Source organism: Oncorhynchus clarkii, chromosome 13 (assembly GCF_045791955.1).
Source record: "Oncorhynchus clarkii lewisi isolate Uvic-CL-2024 chromosome 13, UVic_Ocla_1.0, whole genome shotgun sequence".
Taxonomy (NCBI): Eukaryota; Metazoa; Chordata; class Actinopteri; order Salmoniformes; family Salmonidae; genus Oncorhynchus; species Oncorhynchus clarkii.
The window spans coordinates 8,135,123-8,157,622 of NC_092159.1; the positions used below are offsets into that span (position 1 = coordinate 8,135,123).

The 22,500-nt window shown below is 47.1% G+C and overlaps 1 protein-coding gene across 1 annotated transcript in view; it reads left to right on the forward strand.

The window, feature by feature from the left end:
* The first annotated feature begins 18,918 nt into the window (after nucleotides 1–18,918).
* Nucleotides 18,919–22,500, forward strand: part of LOC139423681 (somatostatin receptor type 5) — a 5,789-nt gene continuing 2,207 nt past the window's right edge. The window contains exons 1-3 of the mRNA XM_071175291.1: nucleotides 18,919–19,287; nucleotides 20,013–20,399; nucleotides 21,273–21,462. Of these exons, the coding sequence (XP_071031392.1) occupies nucleotides 18,919–19,287; nucleotides 20,013–20,399; nucleotides 21,273–21,462 (946 nt within the window). The remainder of the gene's footprint in view (nucleotides 19,288–20,012; nucleotides 20,400–21,272; nucleotides 21,463–22,500) is intronic.

The window sequence follows — 22,500 nt, forward strand, 5'->3', positions numbered from 1 at the left end:
TCACTCTTTCAGTCACTCTTTCAGTCACTCTTTCAGTCAGCCAGTCACTCATTCAGTCAGCCAGTCACTCAGCCAGTCAGCCAGTCACTCTTTCAGTCAGCCACTCACTCATTCAGTCAGCCAGTCAGTCACTCATTCAGTCAGTCACTCTTTCAGTCAGCCACTCACTCAGTCAGCCAGTCACTCATTCAGTCAGCCAGTCACTCATTCAGTCAGCCAGTCACTCTTTCAGTCAGCCAGTCACTCTTTCAGTCAGCCAGCCACTCTTTCAGTCAGCCAGTCACTCAGCCAGTCAGTCAGCCAGTCACTCATTCAGTCACCAAGTCACTCTTTCAGTCAGCCAGTCACTCTTTCAGTCAGCCACTCACTCATTCAGTCACCCAGTCACTCATTCAGTCAGCCACTCACTCTTTCAGTCACCCAGTCACTCTTTCAATCAGCCAGTCACTCTTTCAGTCAGCCAGTCACCCTTTCAGTCAGCCAGTCACTCATTCAGTCAGCCAGTCACTATTTCAGTCATCCAGTCACTCTTTCAGTCACTCTTTCAGTCAGCCAGTCACTCATTCAGTCAGCCAGTCAGTCACTCATTCAGTCAGTCACTCTTTCAGTCAGCCACTCATTCAGTCAGTCACTCTTTCAGTCAGCCACTCACTCAGCCAGTCAGTCACTCTTTCAGTCAGCCAGTCACTCAGCCAGTCAGCCAGTCACTCAGCCAGTCAGTCACTCTTTCAGTCAGCCAGTCAGCCAGTCACTCAGCCAGTCAGTCACTCTTTCAGTCAGCCAGTCAGCCAGTCACTCAGCCAGTCAGTCACTCTTTCAGTCAGCCAGTCAGCCAGTCACTCAGCCAGTCAGTCACTCTTTCAGTCAGCCAGTCAGCCAGTCACTCAGCCAGTCAGTCACTCTTTCAGTCAGCCAGTCAGCCAGTCAGCCAGTCAGCCAGTCAGCCAGTCCAAAGTCTGAGCAGGTGTTATAGCTTTATGCAGGTGAGATATTATATTTAACTTACATCCCACTATCTTCTCTCAATAAATTCAAATCAAACAATCTCACTAACTCACTTTCATACACGCGTACGCACACACACACTCGTCCCTCTCTCCCATTTCCTGTTCTGCTGCTGGGGCACGCGAGGGGGACGTTCCCGGTGCTGCTTGTGTTGGCCCACCCCATCTCTCACACACACACACACACACACACACACACACACACACATACACGGCCCAGCCTGCAGCTCAGCACTCAAGAGAGGCACCGCTATAGAGCCTTATACCCAACAACAGCCCAGCCTCCGGCCCGTTCCATCTCCAGCCAAACCCACTGAGCCTAGCCTTCACCCCAGACCACCCCAGACAACAACACACAGTCCTGCCCCAACTACAGAGCCAGACAGAGCCACAACTAGAGCCAAAGCGACAGCAAGGTCTGGCACAATACAGGACTGGGCTAAGCTGGATAGGGTTAAGCTTGGCTGGGTTAGGCTTGGCTGAGTTAGGCTTGGCTGGGTTAGGTTTGGCTGAGTTAGGCTTGGCTGGGTTAGGTTTGGCTGGGTTAGTCTGGAGTATGTAGACTGGATTGGATTGGTTTAAATGGGTTGGGTGAAGTGGCCTGAACTGGAATCGGTTATGTGAACTGGAATGGGCTTGGGTATGTGGACTGGATTCGACTGGTTTAAAAGGGTTAGTTGGAGTGGGCTGGGCTGAGAGAGAAGTGGGCTGGGCTGGGCTAGAGGAGAGGGGGCTGGGCTGAGGGAGAAGGGGGCTGGGCTGGGCTGGAGGAGAGGGGACTGGGCTGAGGGAGAAGGGGGCTGGGCTGGAGGAGAGGGGGCTGGGCTGGAGGAGAGGGGGCTGGACTGGAGGAGAGGGGGCTGGGCTGGAGGAGAGGGGGCTGGGCTGGGCTTCTGTTTGGTTATGGGGAGAGTCTACTAGTCAGGAAAACAGTACTTACTGCTGGGGCCTCAGACAATATTATTAAAGGACTGGAGGAAGTGAGCGAGAGAGAGAGAGAAAGTTTGACGACGACAGAACGGTAGTAGGCCTGATCACCAATGACCATGACAGCCTATATGGAGGTCAGAGACCTGGCAGTGTGGTGCCAGGACAACAACCTCTCCCTCATCGTGGACTACAGAGAGGAGGTCAGAGACCTGGCAGTGTGGTGCCAGGACAACAACCTCTCCCTCAATGTGGACTACAGAGAGGAGGTCAGAGACCTGGCAGTGTGGTGCCAGGACAACAACCTCTCCCTCATCGTGGACTACAGAGAGGAGGTCAGAGACCTGGCAGTGTGGTGCCAGGACAACAACCTCTCCCTCATCGTGGACTACAGAGAGGAGGTCAGAGACCTGGCAGTGTGGTGCCAGGACAACAACCTCTCCCTCATCGTGGACTACAGAGAGGAGGTCAGAGACCTGGCAGTGTGGTGCCAGGACAACAACCTCTCCCTCAACGTGGACAAGACAAAGGGGCTGATCTGTACTACAGGAAACGGAGGGCCGAGCTGCTACAATCCACATGGACGGGGCTGTAGTGGAGACGGTCGAGAGCTTCAAGTTCCTCGGTGTTCACATCACTAAGGACCCATCATGGTCCAAACACACCAACACAGAGGTGGAAAGGGCATGACAACGTCTCTTCCCCCTCAGGAGGCTGAAAAGATTTGGCATGGGCCCTCAGATCCACTAAAGGTTATACAGCTGCACCATAGAGAGCCTTTTGACTGGCTGCTGCACCGCCTGGTATGGCAACTGATCGGTGTCCGACCGCAAGGCGCTTCCTGTTTTGCACTGTCTCCCTTGCAGTGGATCTATGTACCCACACACTCACTAGACTCTACCCACACACTCACTAGACTCTACCAACACACCCACTAGACTCTACCACCACACTCACTAGACTCTACCCACACAGCCACAAGACTCTACCCACACACTCACTAGTCTCTACCCACACACTCACTAGACTCTACCCACACACTCACTAGACTCTACCCACACACCCACTAGACTCTACCACCACACCCACTAGACTCTACCCACACACCCACTAGACTCTACCCACACAGCCACAAGACTCTACCCACACACTCACTAGTCTCTACCCACACACTCACTAGACTCTACCCACACACTTACTAGACATTACCCCCACACTCACTAGACTCTACCACCACACTCACTAGACTCTACCACCACACTCACTAGACTCTACCCACACACTCACTAGACTCTACCACCACACTCACTAGTCTCTACCCACACACTCACTAGACTCTACCACCACACTCACTAGACTCTACCACCACACTCACTAGACTCTACCCACACACTCACTAGACTCTACCACCACACTCACTAGTCTCTACCCACACACTCACTAGACTCTACCCACACACTTACTAGACATTACCCCCACACTCACTAGACTCTACCACCACACTCACTAGACTCTACCACCACACTCACTAGACTCTACCACCACACTCACTAGACTCTACCAACACACTCACTAGACTCTACCCACACTTACTAGACTCTACCCACACACTCACTAGACTGTACCCACACACTCACTAGACTCTACCCACATACTCACTAGACTCTACCAACACTTACTAGACTCTACCCACACACTCACTAGACTCTACCCACACACTCACTAGACTACCCACACACTCACTAGACTACCCACACACTCACTAGACTCTACACACATATTCACTAGACTCTACCCACACTTACTAGACTCTACCCACACACTCACTAGACTGGACCCACACACTCAATAGACGTTACCAACACTTACTAGACTCTACCCACACACTCACTAGACTCTACCCACACACTCACTAGACTGGACCCACACACTCACTAGACTCTACCAACACTTACTAGACTCACACTTACTACACTTACTAGAGAGAGAGGGGGATAGAGAGAGTGTGAGAGAGAGGGAGAGAGAGAGAGAGAGAGAGAGGGGGGGATAGAGAGAGTGAGAGAGAGAGAGAGAGAGAGAGAGAGAGAGAGAGAGAGAAAGTGAGAGAGAGTGAGAGAGAAAGAGAGAGAAAGAGCGATAGAGGGGGGGAGAGAGAGAGAGAGAGAGATAGAGAGAGAGAGGTTACAGGTGCAGGGTAGGTAGGTAGGTTACATGTGCAGGGTAGGTACGTTACAGGTGCTGGGTAGGTAGGTAGGTTACATGTGCAGGGTAGGTAGGTAGGTAGGTTACACGTAATGGGTAGGTAGGTTACAGGCGCAGGGTAGGTAGGTTACAGGTGCTGGGTTGGTAGGTAGGTTACAGGTACAGGGTAGGTAGGTAGGTTACAGGTGCTGGGTAGGTAGGTAGGTTACATGTGCAGGGTAGGTAGGTAGGTAGGTAGGTTACACGTAATGGGTAGGTAGGTTACAGGCGCAGGGTAGGTAGGTTACAGGTGCTGGGTTGGTAGGTAGGTTACAGGTGCAGGGTAGGTAGATCACAGGTGAAGGGTAGGTAGGTATGTGACAGGTGCTGGGTTGGTAGGAAGGTTACATGTGCAGGGTAAGTATGAAGGTTACAGGTGCAGGGTAGGTAGGTTACAGGTGCAGGGTAGGGAGATTACAGGTGCTGGGTAGGTAGGTTACAGGTGCTGGGTAGGTAGGTTACATGTGCAGAGTAGGTAGGTTACAGGTGCAGGGTAGGTAGGAAGGTTACAGGTGCAGGGTAGGTAGGTTACAGGTGCAGGGTAGGTAGGTTACAGGTGATGGGTTGGTAGGAAGGTTACAGGTGCAGGGTAGGTAGGTAGGTTACAGGTGAAGGGTAGGTAGGTTACAGGTGATGGGTTGGTAGGAAGGTTACAGGTGCTGGGTAAGTAGGTAGGTTACAGGTGCAGGGTAGGTAGGTAGGTTACAGGTGCAGGGTAGGAAGGTTACAGGTGATGGGTTGGTAGGAAGGTTACAGGTGCAGGGTAGGTGCTGGGTAGAGAGAGATAAAGATGGAGGGGGAGAGTGATGTTCTCCTCCCTGATGTGTTCATTAACAACAGGAAACAACAGAACATAACTGATATTGTGAATGCATCACAAATCACACCCTTTTCCCTATATAGTGCACTACTTTTGACCAGGGCCCATAAGGACACTTGACTCAGTCTCCTTTACACACTTCTCCCTCCTCTATGTCTGGTTGTTAGTGGCAAGTCTCTCTCTCCCTCTCATTCATTCTTTTCTCTCTCTCTCTCTCTCTCTCTCTCTCTCTCTCTCCCTCTCTCGCTCTCTCTCTCTCTCCCTCTCTTTCTTTCTTTCTTTCTTTCTTTCTCTCTCTCTCTCTCTCTCTCTCTCTCTCTCTCTCTCTCTCTCTCTCTCTCCCTCTCATTCTCATTCTTTCTCTCTCTCTCTCTCTTCCTCTTTCTGTCAACTGGTCCCTGGGGGCAATCTTTTGTGTCTATCTTTCGTGCTTGCTAATCTTTCTGTGTTCCCCTCTTTATTCTCTTTGTCCTTCCCTCCTTTATTCCCTCTGTGTGTTTCTCTGGACCTGGTGGTGTTGTGGTGATGATGAGTATAACTGCAACTGAGACACACACACACCTCTCACACTAATCCCCTCTGACAGGCCGGTATAAGGTCATCCCTCTGGCCATGTGATTGGTTCGCTCCAGGGGTAGTTGTGGAGACAGCCTAAACCTTTCCCCCTGAACCCACATGTCCATCAACTCTCGCCTGGCGGGGGTGTCCCCTTCCCCATCTACCCCCCACAGAAAGAAAGAAAAGAGAGGGATGGAGAAGAAAGAGAGGAAAGAGAGGGATGGAGAGGAAAGAGAGGGATGCGAGGGATGAGAGGAAAGAGAGGGATGAGAGGAAAGAGAGGGATGAGGGGAACGAGAGGGATGAGAGGAAAGAGAGGAGGAAGAACAGAAGAGGTAGGTGCAAACAGGCTGAAGAACCAGATGCTGTATTATCCTGCAGCAGACACACTCACACAGGGTTGGAGAGAAACACATGACAAAACAAACTGTAACTGTAATCCCTTACCAGCTAAAACATGGACAGCCAGTGGAAAATGGACTCTTGCAACAGCTGCATAGTGCGGATCCCAGTCTATGGAATACAAGTTTCTAAACTCCCCTGTGGTTTAGTTCCTTCATTCTAAACTCCCCCGTGGTTTAGTTCCTTCATTCTAAACTCCCCCGTGATATAGTTCCTCCCTTCTAAACTCCCCGTAGTTTAGTTCCTCCCTTCTAAACTCCCCTGTGGTATAGTTCCTCCCTTCTAAACTCCCCTGTGGTATAGTTCCTCCCTTCTAAACTCCCCCGTGATATAGTTCCTCCCTTCTAAACTCCCCTGTGGTATAGTTCCTCCCTTCTAAACTCCCCTGTGGTATAGTTCCTCTCTTCTAAACTCCCCCGTGGTATAGTTCCTCCCTTCTAAACTCCCCTGTGGTATAGTTCCTCCCTTCTAAACTCCCCTGTGGTATAGTTCCTCCCTTCTAAACTCCCCCGTGATATAGTTCCTCCCTTCTAAACTCCCCGTAGTTTAGTTCCTCCCTTCTAAACTCCCCTGTGGTATAGTTCCTCCCTTCTAAACTCCCCCGTGATATAGTGCCTCCCTTCTAAACTCCCCGTAGTTTAGTTCCTCCCTTCTAAACTCCCCTGTGGTATAGTTCCTCCCTTCTAAACTCCCCTGTGGTATAGTTCCTCCCTTCTAAACTCCCCCGTGATATAGTTCCTCCCTTCTAAATTCCCCTGTGGTATAGTTCCTCCCTTCTAAACTCCCCGTGATATAGTTCCTCCCTTCTAAACTCCCTGTAGTTTAGTTCCTCCCTTCTAAACTCCCTGTGGTATAGTTCCTCCCTTCTAAACTCCCCTGTGGTATAGTTCCTCCCTTCTAAACTCCCCTGTGGTATAGTTCCTCCCTTCTATTCTAAACTCCCCTGTGGTATAGTTCCTCCCTTCTAAACTCCCCTGTGGTATAGTTCCTCCCTTCTATTCTAAACTCCCCTGTGGTATAGTTCCTCCCTTCTAAACTCCCCTGTGGTATAGTTCCTCCCTTCTAAACTCCCCTGTGGTATAGTCTCTTCCTTCTAAACTCCCCCGTGGTATTGCACTCCATACTGTCAACAACTAGTTTCATTTAAGAAGACCATGGGGAGCTCAGTCTAATTTGTGCAGATTATAAAGGCTGCCCACAGGCTGAACGGACACCTGCTCAAACTCACACACTTCTGATAGACTCAAACAGCTGCAAATGATCCAGATGTCAAAGTGTCGCAGACAAAAAGGTCAACAAAAGGCCTATAACAAATGATCCAGATGTCAAAGTGTCGCAGACAAAAAGGTCAACAAAAGGCCTATAACAAATGATCCAGATGTCAAAGTGTCGCAGACAAAAAGGTCAACAAAAGGTCAACAAAAGGTCAACAAAAGGTCAACAAAAGGCCTATAACAAATGATCCAGATGTCAAAGTGTCGCAGACAAAAAGGTCAACAAAAGGTCAACAAAAGGTCAACAAAAGGTCAACAAAAGGCCTATAACAAATGATCCAGATGTCAAAGTGTCGCAGACAAAAAGGTCAACAAAAGGTCAACAAAAGGTCAACAAAAGGTCAACAAAAGGTCAACAAAAGGTCAACAAAAGGCCTATAACAAATGATCCAGATGTCAAAGTGTCGCAGACAAAAAGGTCAACAAAAGGTCAACAAAAGGTCAACAAAAGGTCAACAAAAGGCCTGTAACAAATGCAGCATATGGCATTACATTTCCACATGCAAACAGCCCTTTCCGGTAGTGGTCAAAGCCTATGAACCCAATGAACCCAATCAGTCCTCCATGACCACACAATTATTTTATTTTGTTTACTTATTTTAACTAGGCAAGTCAGTTAAGAACAAATTCTTGTTTTCAATGACGGCCTAGGAACAGTGGGTTAACTGCCTGTTCAGGGACAACAGATTTGTACCTTGTCAGCACGGGGATTTGAACTTGCAACCTTCTGGTTCCTAGTCCAACACTCTAGTCCAACGTTGTTATAAACAACAGAGTAGGCTAATTAGTCCATCGTTTTGGGGTTATGCTCAGGTAAAACAACTTGACTGATCTATCTAAACTGAGTGTACAAAACATTAGAAACACCTTCCTAATATTGAGTTGCCCTCAGAACAGCCTCAATTCATTGGGACATGGACTACAAGGTGTTGAAAGTGTTCCACAGGGATGCTGGGCCATGTTGACTCTACAAGGTGTTCCACAGGGAGGCTGGACCATGTTGACTCTACAAGGTGTTCCACAGGGAGGCTGGACCATGTTGACTCTACAAGGTGTTCCACAGGGAGGCTGGCCCATGTTGACTCTACAAGGTGTTCCACAGGGATGCTGGTCCATGTTGACTCTACAAGGTGTTGAAAGTGTTCCACAGGGATGCTGGCCCATGTTGACTCTACAAGGTGTTGAAAGTGTTCCACAGGGATGCTGGCCCATGTTGACTCTACAAGGTGTTGAAAGTGTTCCACAGGGAGGCTGGCCCATGTTGACTCTACAAGGTGTTGAAAGTGTTCCACAGGGATGCTGGCCCATGTTGACTCTACAAGGTGTTGAAAGTGTTCCACAGGGATGCTGGCCCATGTTGACTCTACAAGGTGTTGAAAGTGTTCCACAGGGATGCTGGCCCATGTTGACTCCAACGCTTCCCACAGTTGTGTCAAGTTGGCTGGAAGTCCTTTAGTTGGTGGACCATTCTTGATACACACGGGAAACTGGTGAGTGTGAAAAACCCAGCAGCGTTGCAGTTCTTGATAAATGAGTGCGCCTGGCCCCTACTACCTTACCCTGTTCAAAGGCTCTTCAATATATTGTCTTCACCCTCTTTATTTATTTCATTTGATTTATTTTACCTTTATTTAACTAGATAAGTCAGTTAAGAACAAATTCTTATTTTCAATGACGGCCTAGGAACAGTGGGTTAACTGCCTGTTCAGTGGCAGAACGACAGATTTGTACCTTGTCAGCTCGGGGGTTTGAACTGGCAACCTTGCGGTTACTAGTCCAACGCTCTAACTGAATGGCACAAATACACAATCCACGTCTCAATTGTCTCAAGGCTTAAAAATCCTTCTTTAACCTGTCTCCTCCCCTTCATCTACACTGGTCGAAATGGATGGAAGGAGCAGTTGTTCCTAAACTATTGTACACTCAGCGCAGATTGCTGATGCTACCGGGAATATAAGGACTCTGAACACTGACTGTGATCTTGTAAGGTTGATTGTTTTTTGTGTGGGTGAGAGAGACGCCAACTAACTCCATCACCATGTTCACACTAAGCACTTGACACAACTACATTCTACTACTGTGTGTGTGTGTGTGTGTGTGTGTGTGTGTGTGTGTGTGTGTGTGTGTGTGTGTGTGTGTGTGTGTGTGTGTGTGTGTGTGTGTGTGTGTGTGTGTGTGTGTGTGTGTGTGTGTGTGTGTGTGTGTGTGTGTGTGTGTGTGTGTGTGTAGTAATGTCATTTGGAGATGTTTGGAACAACCTTGACTGTTGAATGATCTCCATTCTGTAGAGACAACCTGGTTCATCCCTGAATAAAGACAAAGGCTTCACAACATAGAAATTCACTGAGTTAGACTGCTTCACAACATAGAAATTCACTGAGTTAGACTGCTTCACAACATAGAAATTCACTGAGTTAAACTGCTTCACAACATAGAAATTCACTGAGTTAGACTGCTTCACAACATAGAAATTCACTGAGTTAGACTGCTTCACAACATAGTAATTCCCTGAGTTAGACTGCTTCTCTATTCTACCCTATTCTACCCTATTCTGCCTTTATTCTACCTTTATTCTACCCTATTCTACCTTTATTATACCTTTATTCTACCATATTCTACCTTTATTCTACCCTATTCTACCTTTATTCTACCATATTCTACCTTTATTCTACCTTTATTCTACCCTATTCTACCTTTAACTACCTTTATTCTACCCTATTCTACCTTTATTCTACCTTTATTCTACCCTTTCTACCTTTAACTACCTTTATTCTACCCTATTCTACCTTTATTCTACCCTATTCTACCTTCATTCTACCTTTATTCTACCTTTATTCTACCCTATTATACCTTTATTCTACCGTTATTCTACCCTATTCTACCTTTATTCTACCCTATTCTACATTTATTCTACCTTTATTCGACCTATTTATACTTTATTCTACCTTATTCTGCAAATAAATCTAGGCCTATATTTACTTGCATACAAGAGCGTACTTGAATTAGAGTGTTTCCTTAACCCATGTACCCTTACCAGGAGGGGACTATACCGGTTAACCATCAGGGGCTTCTCTACACTTGAACCACCAGAGGGGGTTAGTTAGTTCACACATCAGGTTAATATCTAATGTCCTAGGTTGCATCCCTATGTAGTGCAGAGAGTGAGAGAGAGGGGGGGGGGGGGGGAGAGAGAGAGAGAGAGAGAGAGAGAGAGAGAGAGAGAGAGAGAGAGAGAATAATTAAGAGATGAGAGGAGAGGAGAGAGAATAAATATTGATCTGGTTAGTGAAGAAAAAATATGGCTCTCCACTCGAAAATTAAGTTTCCTTTTACCAAGACCGAGTTATCTAAATCTTAATTAAGTCTCTGTGCGTGTGTGTGTGTGTGTGTGTGTGCGCGCGCGCGGGGAAATCCTGATAACTGTATGCAGGTTGGGCACAAGGCTGTGCGGGTGTAGGGCTCGCCCCTTCTGACATCCCGTAGAGAATGTAATTACGTAACGATGAGGAGTCGCAGTCGTGCCCGCTCGATATAGAGCTGTCAACCGCGTCAGGTAACACCTGCGCGCGAGAGAGAGAGCGATCAGAACCCTGCCGCCTACGTGTTCTTTAGAACCCTCCAGGGCTCTGATCTGATCTGGCGTGAGAGGCTGCATGGCGTGAGACTTTACAGTTGATTCAACATCAGACTTCTCTATACCTTGGTGTTGCTAGTGCGTGCGTCAGAAGAATACTGCGTTTCTGAATTGCTTTCTCTATGAGGTTCAGGCGGGTAACTAAAAAGCATGTTGTGCCCACTGCTGATGTAAAAAGCACTTTATAAAATATATTTGATTGATTGATTGAACAACAACGGGTTTCATTGAGGGTCATGTTCATCTAACCTAGTAGAACGGATTTGAGTCGTGATCCTCTCCAGGGGGGAGACTACCGTACAATCAGACCTCAATTTACCTCTCATCCTCTTCCCCTCTCTTCCTCTCTCTTCCTCTCACTCTCTAACTCGCCGCATGGTGTGCGCGCAGGTGAGCGAGTACATACACGAGCGCCCTATCGTTAAAGGGTAGGGTGAGGGACGGTTGTGTGCGGAGCAGACAATGCAGGGGCGAAACCTGCACGGCAACATCTTGATGACGTCATCTGAGAGCGGGATAAATGCCACGCACGTTCCTCGGCCGAGTGTTAAATTCCCCTGCCCCGTACGCGGGAATCAGACCCCAGGTTGAATCAACGTTGTTTCCAAGTTATAAAAAAAGCCAAAGTGATGACGTATAATCAATGTGGACGATTGATTTGATTTGCAAAAAGACATCAGCGTTTTTTTCACCCATTTTTTCACCTAATTCAAATGACATGGTGCCATTTTTTGTTGAATTCAAGTTGAATTCACGTTAGTTGACAACTTAACCAAATGCAAATCTAAACAAGACGTTGAAATGACGTCTGTGCCCAGTGGGGCCTGCCTCGGTTGGGACTGGCTGCGAGACTGGAGCGCATAGGAGAGGAGCTATATAGGATAGCATCAACCTACAGATCAACTCGACTGGGTTTCAAACCACTGCGAGCAAAAGCTACGCGAGGCGGAAAAGTTGTGAGGAAGATCCGGAGAGATGCCGACACCCAGCGCAGAAGAGTAGCCTATGTTTTTCAAACTCCGGTTCACAGACATGGACCGATACCATTCCCTTGGATAATAGTGACCTTTCCGTCAGATAGTTAGCTGACACCGGTGAAGTCAGTGATGAAGTAATGCCTCAAATCAAAACGGTGCTCCAAGTAGGAAGACGAGCAGAGCGAGAGAGAAGTAGAGACGCTGCGCTAGAGTGATCAGTACCAATGCCATGGACAGCGACTGAGCGCGTCAGGTTCGCTCCGCTCTCTCACCTCAACCGGAAAAAAACGGGTTGGAATTTGAAACATTTCATGCAATATTGAAAATACACTTTTTTTTGTGGAGGAGGAGGATGTAACGTTTTTCTCAGGATTTTGATTGTTTTCAGAACGAACCATGAGAAGAGAAGGACTTTTATCTTCGGACTTTTTTCCCTTCATCTTTGGAAATCGGTTCAGTCATCTAAATCTTTAGACTCTTTCTTCTCGCTGTCTTTAAAGTTTGAAATACATCGGAATTTGAATTTCCACTAAAGCTTCCTTGAGAATGCGCACTTAAAGCCAGGTAAAATTTAGCCTAACATTATTTTATAACCTACAATATCATATAGCCTACATAATCGAGACAACAAAAACATATTTTGTTAGGGTGTTTGAGACTCCTTCCTATATGTTGAAGTCGGATCATAGGTCTGTGTGTATGCTGACAGTGCGACATTTTGGCAGTTAAGCCATTTTTTTCTACTTACCCAAAGTCAGACGAACTAGTGGATAGGTTACCATTTTTATGTCTCTGCGTGCAGTTTGAAGGACAGTCGAAGGTAGCTTCTGGAGCCATTGCTAACTATTGTTAGCGCAATGAATAGAAGTCTACAGGAACCGTTAGCATGCTAGCTGTTCATGTAGACTTCCAGCCATTGAACTACCGCTAGCCAACTGCACGTAGAAACATACACACGGTAGGCCTATCCATGATATCATCTGACTCTGGTTAAGTTACCGACACAGCTTTTAAACAGCGTGCAGAAAAGGCTTTTAACACGGCATGCCCGTGCTTGTTGCAGTTAGATTAGTTGTTTACTCGATGTCATGGGTGAGCATGCAGTGTGTGTATATCTGTGTGTGTGTGTATGTCTGTGTGTATACCGTGGGGAGAACAAGTATTTGATACACTGACGATTTTGCAGGATTTCCTACTTACAAAGCATGTAGAGGTCTGTAATATTTGTCATAGGTACACTTCAACTGTGAGAGACGGAATCTAAAACAAAAATCCAGAAAATCACATTGTATGATTTTTAAGTAATTAATTAGCATTTTATTGCATGACATAAGTATTTGATACATCAGAAAAGCATAACTTAATATTTGGTACAGAATCCTTTGTTTGCAATTACAGAGATCATACGTTTCCTGTAGTTCTTGACCAGGTTTGCACACACTGCAGCAGGGATTTTGGCCCACTCCTCCATACAGACCTTCTCCAGATCCTTCAGGTTTCGGGGCTGTCGCTGGGCAATACGGACTTTCAGCTCCCTCCAAAGATTTTCTATTGGATTCAGGTCTGGAGACTGGCTAGGCCACTCCAGGACCTTGAGATGTTTCTTACGGAGCCACTCCTCAGTTGCCCTGGCTGTGTGTTTTGGGTCGTTGTCATGCTGGATGACCCAGCCACGACCCATCTTCAATGCTCTTACTGAGGGAAGGAGGTGGCCAAGATCTCGCGATACATGGCCCCCATCCATCCTCCCCTCAATACGGTGCAGTCGTCCTGTCCCCTTTGCAGAGAAGCATCCCCAAAGAATGATGTTTCCACCTCCATGCTTCACGGTTAGGATGGTGTTCTTGGGGTTGTACTCATCCTTCTTCTTCCTCCAAACACAGCGAGTGGAGTTTAGACCTAAAAGCTCAATTTTTGTCTCATCAGACCACATGACCTTCTCCCATTCCTCCTCTGGATCGTCCAGATGGCCATTGGCAAACTTCAGATGGGCCTGGACATGCGCTGGCTCTAGCAGGGGGACCTTGCGTGCGCTGCAGGATTTTAATCCATGAGGGCATAGTGTGTTACTAATGGTTTTCTTTGAGACTGTGGTCCCAGCTCTCTTCAGGTCATTGACCAGGTCCTGCCGTGTAGTTCTGGGCTGATCCCTCACCTTGCTCATGATCATTGATGCCCCACGAGGTGAGATCTTGCATGGAGCCCCAGACCGAGGGTGATTGACCGTCATCTTGAACTTCTTCCATTTTCTAATAATTGCGCCAACAGTTGTTGCCTTCCCACCAAGCTGCTTGCCTATTGTCCTGTAGCCCATCCCAGCCTTGTGCAGGTCTACAATTTTATCCCTGATGTCCTTACACAGCCCCCTGGTCTTGGCCATTGTGGAGAGGTTGGAGTCTGTTTGATTGAGTGTGTGTACAGGTGTCTTTTATATAGGTAACGAGTTCAAACAGGTGCAGTTAATACAGGTAATGAGTGGAGAACAGGAGGGATTCTTAAAGAAAAACTAACAGGTCTGTGAGAGCCGGAATTTTTACTGGTTGGTAGGTGATCAAATACTTATGTCATGCAATAAAATGCAAATGAATTGATTAAAATTCATACAATGTGATTTTCTGGATTTTTGTTTTAGATTCCGTCTCTCACAGTTGAAGTGTACCTATGATAAAAATTACAGACCTCTACATGCTTTGTAAGTAGGAAAACCTGCAAAATCGGCAGTGTATCAAATACTTGTTCTCTCCACTGTATGTGTGTGTATATATATGTGTGTATGTGTGTGTATGTGTGTATATGTGTGTATGTGTGTGTATGTGTATATGTGTGTATATGTGTATATGTGTGTATGTGTGTGTATGTGTATATGTGTGTATATGTGTGTATGTGTGTATGTGTGTGTATGTGTGTGTATATGTGTGTATATGTGTGTATGTGTGTGTATGTGTATATGTGTAGAAAAAGTGGAAGTTTGAGAGCAGCGTTATTAATATATTGAACAACACAAAGCCTCTGGGAGAAGATGATGGTGTTGTATATCAAGATCATCATTATCATGTGTTACACTTCATTATCCTCTACCCTGTATTCTGTAAGAGCATAACCAGGTGTTACACTTCATTATCCTCTACACTGTATTCTGTAAGAGCATAACCAGGTGTTACACTTCATTATCCTGTATTCTGTAAGAGCATAACCAGGTGTTACACTTCATTATCCTCTACACTGTATTCTGTAAGAGCATAACCAGGTGTTACACTTCATTATCCTCTACCCTGTATTCTGTAAGAGCATAACCAGGTGTTACACTTCATTATCCTCTACCCTGTATTCTGTAAGAGCATAACCAGGTGTTACACTTCATTATCCTGTATTCTGTTAGAGCATAACCAGGTGTTACACTTCATTATCCTCTACCCTGTATTCTGTAAGAGCATAACCAGGTGTTACACTTCATTATCCTCTACCCTGTATTCTGTAAGAGCATAACCAGGGCGGGCCGAGACGTTTTAATGTTGTTTTTCTAACTGGTCAACCAGTAAAGCACATGATTACATCCAGTACAAGGGAGGTTTCCTAGACAGATTAAGAGTCTCATCCTGAACTAAAACCCAATGAGATTCTTCTATTCCCCGAGCTGACAAGAATCTGTCGTTCTGCCTCTGAACAAGGCACTGTTCCTAGGCCTTCATTGAAAATAATTTGTCGTTCCTCTGAACAAGGCAGTCAGCCCACTGTTCCTAGGCCGTCATTGTAAAGAAGAATTTGTTCTTAACTGACTTGCCTAGATAAATAAAGTTTTTAACGTTTTAAAGGGAATGTTCTCGCGTTTAGTCCTCCGTGCACGTTTTAAAGGGAATGTTGTCGTGTTGAGTCCTCCGTGCACGTTTTAAAGGGAATATTGTCGCGTTTGGATAGACCACATTTACGGTAAACGCTGCAAATGTCAACTTAATCGGGAAGTTACCTTTAAATATAAATGGCACTATAACACAGACGTCCCGCTGTCTAGATGAAATCTAGCCCTTAGCCTAACCTGAGTTGTTTTATGAGAGGGGACTGAGATGGGGACACACACAGGGGTGGGCGACTCCAGTCCTCAGGGGCCTGATTGGTGTCACAGTTTTGCCCCAGCTAACACACCTGACTCCAATAATCACCTAATCATAATCTTCAGTTTAGAATGCCATCTGATTAATCAGCTGTGTTTGCTAGGGATGTGGGGAAAGTGTGACGCCATTCAGAACCCAGAGGACTGGAGTGGCCCACCCTGCCTGGGGGAAAAAACACTGACATTCACTTATGTCAGAGGGAAACAGTGTGGGAAAGTGTTATGTGCAGTGTGTGTATGTGTCACACCCTGACCATAGTTTGCTTTGTATGTTTCTATGTTTTGTTTGGTCAGGGTGTGATCTGAGTGGGCATTCTATGTTACATGTCTAGTTTGTCTATTTCTATGTTTGGCCTGATATGGTTCTCAATCAGAGGCAGGTGTTAGTCATTGTCTCTGATTGGGAACCATATTTAGGTAGCCTGTTTGGTGTTGGGTTTTGTGGGTGATTGTTCCTGTCTCTGTGTTTGCACCTGATAGGGCTGTTTTGGTTTTTCACATTTCTTGTTTTGTTAGTCTATTCATGTATAGTTTCTTTATTAAAGAACCATGAATAACAACCACGCTGCGTTTTGGTCCGCCTCTCCTTCAACTCAAGAAAACCGTTACAGTATGCGCATGTACAGTGGGGCAAAAAAGTATTTAGTCAGCCACCAATTGTGCAAGTTCTCCCACTTAAAAAGATGAGAGAGGCCTGTAATTTTCATCATAGGTACACTTCAACTATGACAGACAAAATGAGAAAGAAAATTCCAGAAAATGACATTGTAGGATTTTTTATGAATTTATTTGCAAATTATGGTGGAAAATAGGTATTTGGTCACCTACAAACAAGCAAGATTTCTGGCTCTCACAGACCTGTAACTTCTTCTTTAAGAGGCTCCTCTGTCCTCCACTCGTTACCTGTATTAATGGCACCTGTTTGAACTTGTTATCAGTATAAAAGACACCTGTCCACAACCTCAAACAGTCACACTCCAAACTCCACTATGGCCAAGACCAAAGAGCTGTCAAAGGACACCAGAAACAAAATTGTAGACCTGCACCAGGCTGGGAAGACTGAATCTGTAATAGGTAAGCAGCTTGGTTTTAAGAAATCAACTGTGGGAGCAATTATTAGGAAATGGAAGACATACAAGACCACTGATAATCTCCCTCGATCTGGGGCTCCACGCAAGATCTCACCCCGTGGGGTCAAAATGATCACAAGAACGGTGAGCAAAAATCCCAGAACCACACGGAGGGACCTAGTGAATGACCTGCAGAGAGCTGGGACCAATGTAACAAAGCCTACCATCAGTAACACACTATGTCACCAGCGACTCAAATCCTGCAGTGCCAGACGTGCCCCCCTGCTTAAGCCAGTACATGTCCAGGCCCGTCTGAAGTTTGCTAGAGAGTATTTGGATGATCCAGAAGAAGATTGAGAGAATGTCATATGGTCAGATGAAACCAAAATATAACTTTTTGTTAAAAACTCAACTCGTCGTGTTTGGAGGACCAAGAAGGCTGAGTTGCATCCAAAGAACACCATACCTACTGTGAAGCATGGGGGTGGAAACATCATGCTTTGGGGCTGTTTTTCTGCAAAGGGACCAGGACGACTGATCCGTGTAAAGGAAAGAATGAAGGGGCCATGTATCGTGAGATTTTGAGTGAAAACCTCCTTCCATCAGCAAGGGCATTGAAGATGAAACGTGGCTGGGTCTTTCAGCATGACAATGATCCAAAACACACCACCCGGGCAACGAAGGAGTGGCTTCGTAAGAAGCATTTCAAGGTCCTGGAGTGGCCTAGCCAGTATCCAGATCTCAACCCCATAGAAAATCTTTGGAGGGAGTTGAAAGTCTGTGTTGCCCAGCAACAGCCCCAAAACATCACTGCTCTAGAGGAGATCTGCATGGAGGAATGGGCCAAAATACCAGCAACAGTGTGTGAAAACCTTGTGAAGACTTACAGAAAACGTTTGACCTCTGTCATTGCCAACAAAGGGTATATAACAAAGTATTGAGATAAACCTTTGTTATTGACCAAATACTTATTTTCCATCATAATTTGCAAATAAATTCATTAAAAATCCTACAATGTGATTTTCTGAATTTTTTTCTCTCATTTTGTCTGTCATAGTTGAAGTGTACCTATGATGAAAATTGGAATCGTCAGTGTGTGTCTTCGCCCACCATGTATTCTCAGTGGGCCCTGGGATGTCTGGGATGTCTGGGATGTCTGGGATGTCTGGGATGCCTGGGATGCCTGGGATGTCTGGGATGTCTGGGATGTCTGGGATGTCTGAATGCAGTACACACACTCCAGTGATGCGCAAAAGAGAAAGAGAAAGAAAAAGAAAACAACGAATAAAAAACACCATGAATGTATCGTTGTGCCGTTCATATCAGTAGACGACAGTGAGGTTTTTTAAATTCGTTATGTGTATCTGGCATTAGTGCAGAAGTCTCAGCTTCAGGGCCTAACCGTATCCGCACCAAATACAAACACATGTTTATTTATTTACAATGACGGCCCACCCCGCCCTACAAATGCTTTTGGGAACTTGGACAGAAAAAGATAACAGGAACTGTACTGCGCATGTTCTATATTCGCAGGTCAGGATTGGGTGGAGACCTCAGATTCATCACATGTAGTCGGGCGGTTGTGGAAGGGTGCGGGTGAACAAACAGCTGACACATGCATTACTAACGCACACACACACACACGCACGCACGCACGCACACGCACGCACACACACACACACACACACAGAATCATACATTTTTACTGGAGTTTTACAGTAGACAGAGTTGCATTCCTTTTATCACAGAGACTCACACACCTCTTTTACTTTTCTGTCTCTTCTGATGCAGGTCTGAAGGTCTCCTCCCTCCCCCCTCCCTCCCTCCCTCCCTCCCTCCCCTCCCTCCCTCCCTCCCTCCCTCCCTCCCTCCCCTCCCCTCCCCTACACACCCTACATCCACAATGGAGCCTCTGGACAGGACAGGCTGGACACTGCTCTCTGGTGACCCCAACACCTCCACTCCCAACCTGGGGTATCACTACTCCTACCCTGATTCTGGTCCTGCAACCCTGTCCTTCCCCTCCCCATCCTTGTTCCCCAGTTCCTCCTCCAACGTGTCCAGTCAGAGCATACCGTTCCAGGGCAGCAGTACCCTGATGACTGCGGTCATCTCCCTGAGTGTGTTCGTGGTCGGCCTGATCGGTAACACCCTGGCCATCTACGTGGTGCTACGTTACGCCAAGATGAAGACCGTCACCAACATCTATATTCTGAACCTGGCAGTCGCAGACGAACTCTACATCCTGGGACTTCCCTTCCTCACCACCCAGGTAGCCTAGAGGTCAGAGTTTAGAGATGAACTGTACATCCTGGGACTTTCCTCACCACCCAGGTAGCCTAGAGGTCAGAGTTTAGAGATGAACTGAACATCCTGGGACTTCCCTTCCTCACCACCCAGGTAGCCTAGAGGTCAGAGTTTAGAGATTAACTGTACATCCTGGGACTTCCCTTCCTCACCACCCAGGTAGCCTAGAAGTCAGAGGTCAGAGACAAACTCTACATCCTGGGACTTCCCTTCCTCACCACCCAGGTAGCATAGAGGTCAGAGTTTAGAGGTCAGAGATGAACTGTACACCCTGGGACTCCCTTCCTCACCACCCAGGTAGCCTAGAGGTCAGAGGTCAGAGGTTAGAGACACACTGTACACCCTGGGACTCCCTTCCTCACCACCCAGGTAGCCTAGAGGTTAGAGGCTAGAGGTTAGAGGAGTGGGCCAGCAACCAGAGGGTTTTCGGTTTGAATCCTAGCTCCGACAAGGCAACATCTGGTCTGGAGTAAGGGTAACTGAAAGGTATCTGGCATCAGTGTCCAAGATGCCATCTCATCTCTGGCCGTTGTGCCCTTCAGCAAGGCACTTAAGCTATAAACGGCCCTCTGCGCCAACCTCTGTGTCTGTTTGTCTTTCTGAGGGGTTTGAATAAAGCAGAAGACAACTTACAATAAAGTCATATATTTTTCTTCCTCCTCCTCCTCCTCTTCCTCCTCCTCCTTCCAGAACGTTCTCTCCTACTGGCCGTTCGGCTCCTTCCTGTGTCGCGTGCTGATGACCGCTGACTCCATGAGCCAGTTCACCTCCATCTTCTGTCTGACCGTGATGTCTATCGACCGCTACCTGGCCGTGGTCCACCCCATACGGTCTACAAAATGGCGGCGACCGCGAGTGGCGAAGGTGGTGAGCGCCGCGGTGTGGGCGTTGTCGTTGGTGGTCGTCCTGCCCGTGGTCGTGTTCTCCGGCGTTCAGGACACGTTCAACTCATGTAACATTAGCTGGCCGGAGCCGCAGGATGTGTGGTCGACCGTGTTTATCCTGTACACGGCTACGCTGGGGTTCTTCGGACCACTCCTGGTCATCTGTCTCTGCTACCTGCTCATCGTGGTTAAGGTGGGGGGGGGGGGGGTGTCATAGGTCAAAATCATTCTGGTTTTCTTCTGTGTTTCTGTGTTAGCTACAGTACCATTGTTTTGGTTGCTCGTTGTGGTCAAGACTGCATTATTAGACATGTTTGGTTCGGCTGTTTGAACTCTGACAGAGGATGTTTCTGTCATTCTTTCATTTGGTCATTAAATGCTTCTCTGTGTTGTTGTTTTGTGCAACAAGGTCTCACGTCTCACCTCAGAATTAGAATTTATCCATGTTTCTCAAACATCAAATTTCGAAGTGTTTAAGGTTACATTTAGGCATTAACTCTGAATGGTTAAGGTTAGGGTATTAACTCTGAATGGTTAAGGTTAGGGCATTAACTCTGAATGGTTAAGGTTAGGGCATTAACTCTGAATGGTTAAGGTTAGGGCATTAACTCTGAATGGTTAAGGTTTGGGTATTAACTCTGAATGGTTAAGGTTAGGTATTAACTCTGAATGGTTAAGGTTAGGGTATTAACTCTGAATGGTTAAGGTTAGGGTATTAACTCTGAATGGTTAAGGTTAGGTATTAACTCTGAATGGTTAAGGTTTGGGTATTAACTCTGAATGGTTAAGGTTAGGTATTAACTCTGAATGGTTAAGGTTAGGGTATTAACTCTGAATGGTTAAGGTTAGGGTATTAACTCTGAATGGTTAAGGTTAGGGTATTAACTCTGAATGGTTTTCTGGTCATTATCTTCAAGGTGTGAGAGAAAGCATTCCGGAATATTATTTTGTTCTGTTTTGTCATTCCAACCATTCTTTTCTGTGTGTTTTATATTGACCTACTGTATGTAAGAGAGATTCTGCTGCAACGTTCCCTTCTCTAACTCCATTTTGTTCCCCCCTCCAGGTGAAGTCTTCAGGTGTGCGGGCGGGCTTCACCAAGCGCCGGCGGTCAGAGCGTAAGGTGACCCGTATGGTGGTGATCATCGTGGTGGTCTTCGTCCTCTGCTGGCTCCCCTTCTTCATCATCAACATCATCAACCTCATCATCATCATCCCAGAGTCCTCCGTGACCGCCGGCGTCTACTTCTTCTCTGGTACCAGAAGAAACCTTTTAGTCTGCATCCCAAATAGCACCCTAATCCCTGTGTAGTGTACTACTGTTTACCAGAGCCCTATGGGGAATAGGCTACACTCACTCTAACCCTAAGGGGGGAGAGGGTTGGAGAGAGGAGGAGAGGGGGAGGAGATGGGAGGAGAGGGGAAAGAGGGGGAGGAGATGAGGAGGAGAGGGGAAAGAGGGGGAGGAGAGGGGAAAGAGGGGGAGGAGAGGGGGAGGAAATGGGAGGAGAGGGGAAAGAGGGAAAGAGGGGGAGGAGATGGGAGGAGAGGGGAAAGAGAGGGAGGAGATGAGGAGGAGAGGGGAAAGAGGGGGAGGAGAAGGGAAAGAGTGGGAGGAGAGGGGAAAGAGGGGGAGGAGAGGGGGAGGAAATGGGAGGAGAGGGGAAAGAGGGAAAGGGGGGGAGGAGATGGGAGGAGAGGGGAAAGAGAGGGAGGAGATGAGGAGGAGAGGGGAAAGAGGGGGAGGAGAGGGGAAAGAGTGGGAGGAGAGGAGAAAGAGCGGGAGGAGATGGGGAGGAGAGGGGAATGAGTGGGAGGAGATGGGGAGGAGAGGGGAACGAGTGGGAGGAGGAGGGGAAAGAGAGGGGAAAGAGGGGGAGGAGAGGGGAAACAGAAGGGAAATAGGGGGAGGAGGAGAAGGGAACGAGGGGGAGGAGAGGGGGAAAGAGGGGGAAAGAGGGGGAGGAGAGGGAAAATAAGGGGAGGAAAGGGGGAGGAAAGGGGAAAGAGGGATGGGAGAGAGAGAGAGAGAGAGGTGAGAGAGAGAGAGAGAGAGAGAGAGAGAGAGAGAGAGAGAGAGAGAGGTGGGAGAGAAAGAAAAAGAGTGAGAGAAAGAGGTGGGAGAGAGAGAGAGAGAGGTGAGAGAGAGAGAGAGAGAGGTGGGAGAGAGAGAGAGAGAGAGAGAGGTGGGAGAGAGAGAGAGAGAGAGAGAGGTGAGAGAGAGAGAGAGAGAGGTGGGAGAGAGAGAGAGAGAGAGAGAGGTGGGAGAGAGAGAGGTGGGAGAGAAGGAGAAA